Source organism: Rousettus aegyptiacus, unplaced genomic scaffold (assembly GCF_014176215.1).
Source record: "Rousettus aegyptiacus isolate mRouAeg1 unplaced genomic scaffold, mRouAeg1.p scaffold_m13_p_2, whole genome shotgun sequence".
Classification (NCBI taxonomy): Eukaryota; Metazoa; Chordata; class Mammalia; order Chiroptera; family Pteropodidae; genus Rousettus; species Rousettus aegyptiacus.
The window spans coordinates 16,854,417-16,864,731 of NW_023416295.1; the positions used below are offsets into that span (position 1 = coordinate 16,854,417).

Below are 10,315 nucleotides of genomic sequence, written 5' to 3' on the forward strand. Positions count from 1 at the left end.
TGAGGAATATTGCTTTATTTCAATGGTGGTATATCAATATAACTAATAATTACATTTATGATGATAACACGATTTAAATTTTTTTTCTGTTACAATAAATTACTGAAGTCAAACTCTTTGGAGCCAGGTCTAATGAGAGACACAAAGAAATTCCAAATCTCTTTTAATTTTCAGCATTGAGTGATTTGGGGCATGCACATTTATACTCACAAACAACTCTGTCTCTTTCAATATAAACCAAATGTGTACATATGATAGTCTATATACATACACACACTCATATCACACACACATATATACACATCAGGTAGCTTGAATCTTTCCAAGTAATGTAGGGAGTACAAATAATATATTTGTAGGTAATTTAGAATTAACTTCAATTGAAATATATTTGATTTTCAAATTATAGAGATTTTAATATTTTAATTATTTTTTATCTAAAATGATCTGAGAATTTGCTTATGCTTTAAGATTTAATATTACAGTTTACGAACCTTTCATTTGTGCTTTGTTTTTTAGGGGACCGTGTTATTGATGATTGGTTCATTTTTCCAGGTGTTAACTATTGTGCCTTATAAACAAACCTACAGACATATCCAGAAATCATATTTGGAGAAATAAAACATAATGGATTTTTAAAAGACTTTCAAAGTAGCTTATCTAACTCGTATACATTAAGTAGTTAAATTCAGACTGAAATATAAAAACAACTAATTTTTCAATGCAGAATACTGTGCTTGACCATCTGAAAAAGGAAAAATAGCAGAAACGTCATACGCTGTTTAAGAGTTGGAATTTTTAATATTTGACATCAATTAAGTGGTTTTTAATTTGTGAAACTGAACTACTTTTAAGTTTGTATATTTATTACTTATATAAATACTTAGGTGCAATTGGGGAAACGATTCTTTGGCTCAGATTACATATTTTTTGCTTAGGTGTCATAACTGTCAATTAACTTAAAAGTTTAAGGAATGGGTGACATTGATAAAATAGAAAAAAGTGGAATATTGTTTTACAACTTCTGAAGTGTGTTCCGTTTCAGTATAAACCTTGGAAATTAAAAAGTCATCTTTTATGGGCAATTGTAAAGATATGTAATTATATTAGATATTCCTCAAAATCAATCTTATCTTTAGAGATAATAACCATTGATTTATCATTTTGTTTGTTTTTGTTTTGTTTTGTTTGTTCTTGTTTTTGTTTTTGTTTTGTTGACACACGTTTATTCTTTTATTCTTCCCATTTATAAGCAGGTTGTGGCATGTAGAAACCCCGCAGATCTTTGTTTTTCGGTTAATTGAACTACTTTGTATCCAGGATCTCTGCGAATCCAAAGTGATTTTCATCTATGGTCTATTCCTCAAAGAATACTCAAATCCTAGTTCAGCTTTCCACAGTTTTAAACCTTAATAGTGAGAATTCAGACAAAGGTCATTGACTATCCTTGTGACATCATTATGGTGGAATAAACTGGATCTTAAAATAACCTAGAAAATGTTAAATGGTAAGGATAATATTTTTAAATCCAACCAAAAGAAATGGTTTGTCATCGGGATCATGACCTTTAACTTTCCTTACCACTTCTTCCAGATACCGGGCTATTGAGATCCTGATACATCCCAAGTGTTCACTGTCTTATGAATCAGGACACACTGATAAGCCTCTGTCTGATTTTCCCCACCCCACAGAATGGTGCCATGACAACGGCGTAAACTACAAGATTGGAGAGAAGTGGGATCGTCAGGGAGAAAACGGCCAGATGATGAGCTGCACGTGTCTTGGAAATGGGAAAGGAGAATTCAAGTGTGATCCTCGTACGTTGCCACACATCATTTTTTCATGCCTTGTTAAGCACTCCCATACTCATCATTACTGAGCCATAACTCTCGGTCACAGAAATGATTGGAGATTTTAGGTCTCCTTGAGGAGTGAACGATGGGTTTGTTAATCTTTTGGTTTGGAAAAGTGGAGACTAGCTTCAAAAATGAGCCGTGATTTAATGTTATTACAGGGCACTTTAGCACTTTTCCATCCCGAGTATTTTGACCATAAACTGCAGTGAAATGTTATAAGAAAACTTTACGAGTCTTTAGAGTCAACTTTTAAAATATGATCTCCATCTTCCCATGAAAACTTTTTCAGTTTGTTAGATCTAGTGTTCGGAAATGCCGCCCTGTGATCGATACAGCGGTACTTTTCTTACGAATGATTTCCTTAAACGTGGTGTTTTGGCTGTAACGATAGAAATTTAGGAGAGAAATGGAACCCATCTTTATACAGAGGGCAAGTCCGCATTATTGTTCTCAGTCTTACATGCACTTCTGGCTTGTGTCTCTGTGTAGATGAAACAACATGTTATGATGACGGGAAGACGTACCATGTAGGAGAACAGTGGCAGAAGGAATATTTAGGTGCTATCTGCTCCTGTACATGCTTTGGAGGCCAGCGGGTAAGACCGGATGTGCCAGGCACCCCACAATTTAGATAAGATAAACTGATGACTAAGGTTAAGGTTCTCGTGTGTGCGCGCTACATATAGGTGTTGGCAGTGTCCCTAATGAGACGTTGAGTCACCTTATTTCCTGTCGGCACATAGTTGCCAGCATAAGGCTCCCGAATGTCCTTTCCAGTTCTCCTTCGTGGCAGCCTCAGCCCCTCCCACACCCACGATTCTCAGACCGTCTCTCTTCTTCAGCAACTAAAGTGTTAAATGCTGGGTAGCACTGGGCCTCCAGCTCCAATCTGCCGAAGGGGTGCCCCTGCGGCATTGTTGTTAAATATTTTGAACAACACCTCAGCAGCTATAAGAAGATACTACTTCTTCATACCCTCTCTCAATCCCAAAATAGATTCCTGCTATAAGGCTGGCACTGTGCTAAGGACTATGAGATGAACAGAGGGAATGAAGAATGGTCCTGGCTCTTAATGGTACAGTAGTTGGAGACATTAAAATAGCATACATTGAAAGTCAAGCTAATTAAATAAGGTTTTGAGTAGGTCTGACAAGTAATACAGTTCTCAGGTAGGACTTGTAGGCTAGAATCAGCGAGAACCGTTTCATGGAAAAGAGAAGCATAATCTGGTTGGGCTTTAGGATGGGTAAAATTTGGTCATGGGAGGGGAGCGAAGTGGAGAAACCAGGGTAATCACAGCCCATGAGATGGAAAGGAGCTGGCAGGTGTGGGCTCCAGTGAGCCAACCCTCTGCCTGGTGTCATGTGGTGAGAAATTAAATGGGAAGACGTAGGGGGCCACTTATGCAGAGCCTAAGAGTCCAGTATTTAAGCCAGTAGTTCTTAGCCATTTAATCTGTGTCCTACTTCAATATAACAAAAAATGCAGTACCTTCCTCTAATATTTGAAATTTCAAAATAAAACGACTCAAAAGCAAAAGGACACAACAGTCCTTTGTTTTCAATGAAAACAGACCTTCCCCCACAGCCCTCAAATTCTGATGCAAGAGGAGCATGCTCCCTAGTCCAAGGTAAGACCCACTGGTTGATGCCTTTGGCATTAGTCAGTTGTAGGGCTCAAGAAGAAAAGAAGCGTGATGGGAAATTATCTTTGGAAAAATTAATCTGGTGGCCGGGAAGGGTTTTCAGGGGTCTGCCTCGACCCCACATGAGGACCCAGGGCAGCCTGTGGAAACCGATCTCCATCCACCCCTGGTGATTAGATGGGGAGGGAGAGGCCACCCATTCTGACAGAGAAGCTGTGGAGTTTTCTCTCTCTCTTTCTCTCTGTATCTCTCATTAACACTTGTAAAGACTGTGATCGTAGAACTTACTCATCTCTGTTAATGTGCTTGATAAAGAAATATGTGATGGAAGGGGAATTTGTTGGGAAGTAGGTTTCGTTCTCACTTCAGCATCTCATTATTGACGCACATGAAACCTTTCATATGTGACACCTATTCTGTTCTAAAGCAAAGTGCTAAATGAAACACTTAAGGCAGGAGTGAGAACTGTTACATTTTTATATGAAAGCAAGATTCATTGATTCTCTAAGTAGGCATTTACCCATAATTGTATTAGGCATTATGGGGAAAATGCTTTTAAATGGAGAAATATGTCTGAAATATTTAATTGACTATAAAAGAAAGTGAGTGATTGTATTATTTAGGGTTCTTTTGGTTATATGAGAAAAGCCCAGCTCATTTTAGGCAAAAGAGGGTTCGCGTAACTGAAAAGTCCCAGGATCTGCCACTTTCCATGCCTCATCAGTGGCATCCAGAGTCTCTCACCTGGTCACATGCTCTGTTCCTTTGTACTGGCTTCATTCTCCAGGAGGCTCCCTGCTGATAGTGATAAAGGTGACCTCCATCAGCTCTCCAGGTTTATCTCCCGCCAGCTTAGGAGCAAAGGTGAAAGAGAACGAGAACGTTTCCTCACATTTCCAGCAAAAATCTCGGCAGCCTCACTGGCTCATCTTGGGCCTGTTTTCTCTCTCACGCCATCTCTAGCCAGATGAAAGGCTGCCCTGTTACTGGCTATGGAGGTTTAGGGAGTGGCAGTGTGATGTTAATAGAAAGAGCATGGCCAGGAGTTACCCAGCTGGGTGGCAGCCACTTCACCTGCAGTTCACTGTGCGACTTTTCTGCTCCGAGTGAGTCACTACTCTGGGTCTCATTTTCCTTACCTACCTGTAAATTGAGGGTTTCTGTCCACGCGATCTCAAGTCCCTTTTAAAAGCTTTAAGATTCTGTGAAGACCTCTCATCTAGTGTGGAAAGCTTATAAAGGAAGCTGAGGCTGGAACGAACCTTAGCAGATGGGTGTGGTTTGAATAGGAAGAGAGGACATTTCAGGAGAAAGGAAAAGCAGAAATAGACAGAGGCAGCTATAAGATGTGAATGATCAGCCAAGAGCTGTTCTACATGTTGTAAAGGCATGTCATCATCAAGATGTCCTTTGTGATTAACTACTTCTATTTGCCAATGAAGAGCTGAAATTCTTTCACATAAGCACTAAATTGTGATGTTCTCATTACCATAAACCCCGTATGACTTCATGCCTCTGCTCTCAGGGCTGGCGCTGTGACAACTGCCGCAGACCAGGGGCTGAACCCGGTCAGGACGGCTCCACTGGCCACTCCTACAACCAGTATTCTCAGAGATACCATCAGAGCTCAAACACTGTAAGTGCATTTGCACCATAAGCATTTCTCCCCTAAATGCCATTAGTTACGTAGCAGGGGCTCTTTCCATGGGTACTTTTCTTTTAAATGAACTAATTAAAAAAATCTTTTGTATAACTTAAGAATACTGTATCCTGTAACGTAATTTAGATTCTAATATATTAAACTCTTGAACACATTCTAATACCCCATATATTGCTAGGTTCTTAAAGCTAGAGATATTCTCCTGTTTAGAAGTAATTGTCATAGAAGCCCCCCACCTGCCCCTGTTTTTTTTTTCTGTACACTTTGCAGTATTTCCCGCTAATCTTTCTTCTTCTATTTTAACAGAATGTCAACTGCCCAATTGAGTGCTTCATGCCTTTAGATTTGCAGGCTGACAAAGAAGATTCCCGGGAGTAATATTTCCAACCCAGAACAAGCATGGCTCTCTGCCAAGACCCATCCAAACTAAAGTGACATTAGCAGACCCGTCTTAAGAGTGTTTGTTTCTTTTTGAAGCCCTTTGCTCTGGAGAGTAACTTCTCCAGCTTCAGCTCAACTCATAGCTTCTCCAAATATCACCCTGGGAGTGTTTTAAGACTTTTCTCATAAAAGGAGTAGTGCATTGCCTGCTCTGCTCCAAAGTATTCAATACCGCTCAGTATTTTAAATGAAATGATTCTTGTGATTTGGTTTGGGATCAGTAGGGAAGCGTATGTACCAACTCAGATGCAAAATGTACTGAAATGATATTACCAAAATTTTAAGTAGGAAAGTTACCCAAACACTTCTGCTTCCATTTAACTGTCTGGCCCGCAATATTGTAAGAACGGCATGTCCTTGTTACTGTGGTATTTAAAATATCCACGGTACTCACTTTTTCCAAATGATTCTATTAATTGCCTAGAAATATCTCTTACCTATTATTTATCAATATTTCCCAGTATTTTTATATGGAAAAAATGCATTGAAGTCACTTAGTATGCAGTTGATAAAAGGAATTTGGTTTAATTGTGGTTGGTGATTATTTTTTATACTGTACATGCCAAAGCTTTACTACTGTGGAAAGACAACTGTTTAATAAAAGATTTACATTCCACAACTTGAATTCCTGACATTTTTTTAAGACATAGGGGGGAAATAATAAAATTTTTTTTTTTTCAATTCGGCTACCATTTAAAAACTTATGATCTGTACAGTTAATTCTTGGCAATTTCAGTACAAGAATTTCTAAGTCTGTCACTATAAAAACATTCATTCTTGTCATTTCATCTCATTGGTAATGGACAGTTTTATATTTTCTCTTTACCAAATTTAGGTGGACTCAAATATTTATTTGACCTGCTAGTTAGTTCTTCAGAAGTAAAATCCAAAGGACTTTTAGTTGCTCTTTTTATAATTCTTCCCTTCCTCCCGCCTCCTTTTCTTCCTTCATCTGTGCCGAGATTACCTGCAAGGGAAACAAAAAGGTGACTGAGATGTTAAAACTACTTGAATAGTTTAGCATGGAGGAATTTTGTCGTAAGGAAACTCTGTGTTACAATAACCTCAATCCAATTTGTCTAAATTCGTGTCACCTGACACTTTTAGATTGCCCCAGCTGAACAAAGTTTGCTTACTCTGTCTGCAAATGCCATTTCCTTTTCAGTTTAACTTTGGGGACACAAGAAAAATTTGGGATTAAATCTGGCATTCAGAATAATAAAGAGCGGCACTAGAAGTAGTTGATTATTAATTAGTAAAAGATCAATAACTCATAAAAGACATGGAAAATACTCTCTATATACTGTTGTGCAGTAGAAAAATATTTTGATATCTGGCAATGAATATTAAGACTAAATACAGAAAGTGATTTCCTCAGGATTTATTTGTTTAAAAACAAATTTACACTTGATTTAGTTTATAAAATGCTTTGACAGCATCTCATTTGGGGGAGGTTTTATAGTCCAATTTTACAGAGACTACACACACAGCTCTGATGAGTTTTCCTTAACAGGACACAGACCCAGATCATTCTTTTTAACGTTTAATATCACCAGTCTTTCAGCGTTATCAGGCCAGTACTTATAGCTGCCCTGTATATGTGAACAAAAAAAAATCACAAAGGGCAGATCATAGTGATATTAAATGACTATTTCACATTCGTGGGTATTGTTTCACTGGAGAATGTGACTCAGCACAAACTCACATGCTAAAGACACAAGGCCAAGGGAGACGCAGGGCCAAGGGAGAGCAAGCTGGTCCCTCCCATCTTCATACATGAAGACCAATCTTATTTAAAGGTCTTTAAAAAGCACAAGAGCAGCATTGCGTTGAGACTGTACTTCAAACCACTTAGCTAGATACAAACCTAAAATATTTCCTCCAAAGTGTGTTTAAGTAAATCCAGTTGGGTTGTATTAAATGGATATCAAACCCTTTTGACAACAATGAAATGTAAAAACCACAGGCTCCACATCAAAGATAAAAATGAACCATCTTTTCCAGAGCGTCTGCTAGATTCTCAAAAGCAATATATTAAATTTACAAACTATTACAATAGTGAGTCACTAACTACATTTAAATAATGAGAACAAATTAAACAAATTTAAATAACCTTTTGTTTTGGCACCACAAAGAAGGAACATAAAACAAATTTCCTTTTTATTATTCCTCAGCAAAATCATTCAAACACAAGAACAGAGAGGATTTCCAAAGATCTTTTACAGTTTTTACTGACTCATGTTGCTGCTTCCTCTGAGAATTGTCGTAAGCAGACCAGACTGAAAAGGTATAATTAGAAGACCAATCAGGATTTATGTAAGAAATTGACAAAATTCAGGTAAAACCAGTAAATACATCAAACTTTAAAAAGAAAAATCATAATTTGGAAGCTCTACCTTACCTTGCCGCACTTGATTTGTAATGAAATTTATTGTTGTGTATATTGTTTTCAGCTCTAATGACCTAAGTGAATTATGCAAATTAGCCTATATAATATCATTATAAGCTTATAAGCCACACCGCCTGTGAAAGTGAATAAAGAAATGATCAGGTGGAAATTACAAGGATAGGAAATGACTTTTTTATTTAATTATATTTCCACTAAAAATTCGATTTCATTTCTAGTTATATGTAACTCATTAAAATGATTAAAAAACATCACCTCAGCACATTTAAGTGCTGAAATTGCTTCCTATTCAGTAAATTCCCATTACCGTGGTAGGGAAAGTGGCAGGCTACAATTAAAAAGTGCCATTTTCAGGAGATACATTTCAACCATTTAAAAAAAAAAAAAAGATAATTCTTGGGACTTATGTGTGGGAACATTTAAAGATTACCATAAAGACGAATAAAGCAGCAGCAGCAGCAGATGACCTCACTCTGCCACGTGTTTTTCAGACTAAGCAAGTTTTTTTAAAAAGTACGCGGAGTTCATATTTGAGATTCAAGTTATTGTCACTGCCACATTGTCCTAGTACGCAGCCTTATTAAGAGATTCCATTTGAATTGCAAATAAAAATCTATATAAATTACAAAGGTAGAGAAGACTGTAAGTAATAAAAGTGCAAAAGAAATGGTGCCTTAACCGAAAGCCCTTTTTTAACATTCCTCAGTGGAGTCAGGGAGGAGATATTAAGGCACGTCTTGTATTTCCTTGAATTCCTTTTTACTTCCTCTTTAGAGACGTTGTAGGTTTTAACAATCTTAAGAGGCATATTTATCTCTAAAATAGCTTTTGTGTGGAGCCCTCAAGGACTTGAACTTCGCATTGTTTGGAGGCTGTGGAACGCCAACGCCATGGGGTGATGGTCAGCATCCTGTGCTCCTGGGGCTGGAATCACCCATCCTGCAGGCTGACCACCTCTGCAGGCTCCCCTTATGTTACATACACCGAAAGCCAAGGGGTCTTCCCTGGCCTTCTCTTTTTGCATCATGGTGCTCTGAAAATTGCCATCTCATTCTGGAAGGAAAATACTGCCTCTGCCAGGAGACCACTGGGCAAGGCTTTACATCTGTATGTATAATTCAGCATTAGTTGTAGGTGCTAAGCCAAGCACTGAAAAGCTATACAGTATTTGACTCAAAAAACATACTGCTTTGGCGGAGAAACTGGAATGCAAGCACGTTACTGGTGGACATGTAAAATGGTGCATCTGCTGTGGAAAATTCTGGTGGTTCTTCAAAAAGTTAAGAAAGAATTACCATAGGAGCCATCGATTCCATTCCAAGGTATATACCTAGAACTGAAAATAGATGTTCACATAAAAATTTGTACACAAATGTTCATAGCATCATTGATCCTAACAGACAGAAAGTGGAAATAACCCAGATGTCCATCAACTGATGAATGGATAAATGATGGAATATTATTTGACCGTAAAAAGGAATGAAGTACTCATACACATACGACATGAACCTTGGAAACATTATGCTAAGAAGTCAAGCACAGAAAGCTGCATATCACATGACCGTTATTAATATGAAATGTCCAGAACGGGCAGACTAATAAGGGAATCAGCCCGTTAGCAGCAGAGCTGAGACTTACACCTGACACACTAGCTCCACAGCATTTACTTTTCACCGGGGGCTATTCGACCTTTCCAGGAGCAAATACATCCCACTTTGTAGATGAAAACCAAATGTCAGGAATAAACCCCAGATCACTCAACTGGTGAGTGACAAAACAGGTAGTGATTATCACAAAGTTACCAGGCAGGTTTCTAAGAGGGAAGGATGAGCCAGAATCAAGAACAGCCATGGAGGAAAGGGACTGCTGGCAAAATTCTTTTTCTTCATCTGGTTGATGCTGACATAGGTGTTTGTTTAAAAATTATTCCTTAAGTTGTAGGTGTTTTAGGTGCTTCCCATAGGCATGATATATTACAAATTATTTTTTTTAAATGTTTGTGCCTCACAGACCATACTGGATAGTTTCTACAGGAGGAGAGATAAACTCAGAAGACCTTGAAAAGCTTGTCAAAAAAAAAAAAAAAAAAAGGCTCAGAGAAAATTTATCTCCCTAACACAGAATTGAAAGTCTAGGGCTCATTATGGGAATTTTGGAGGTGGGGGGAGGGAAGTTGTGAAAGTGGGCAAAAGTTCTTAATTTATCAGGGGAAAACACAGCTATCAATTCAAATTTCAAATCCAAATATATCAGTAATTGAAATGAATGTAAATAAACTGAATGCCTTTTTATTATCTACCGTCAGA

The 10,315-nt window shown here is 37.9% G+C and overlaps 1 protein-coding gene across 12 annotated transcripts in view; it reads left to right on the forward strand.

Moving 5' to 3' along the window:
• Positions 1-6,227, forward strand: part of FN1 (fibronectin 1) — a 64,720-nt gene extending 58,493 nt beyond the window's left edge. For all 12 annotated transcript variants that reach the window (XM_036236002.1, XM_036236003.1, XM_036236007.1 and 9 more), the window contains 4 exons: positions 1,692-1,817; positions 2,346-2,452; positions 5,027-5,137; positions 5,468-6,227. In XM_036236002.1, coding sequence (XP_036091895.1) covers positions 1,692-1,817; positions 2,346-2,452; positions 5,027-5,137; positions 5,468-5,539 — 416 coding nt within the window. In that variant the 3' untranslated portion in view covers positions 5,540-6,227. The remainder of the gene's footprint in view (positions 1-1,691; positions 1,818-2,345; positions 2,453-5,026; positions 5,138-5,467) is intronic.
• The last annotated feature ends 4,088 nt before the right edge of the window (positions 6,228-10,315 follow it).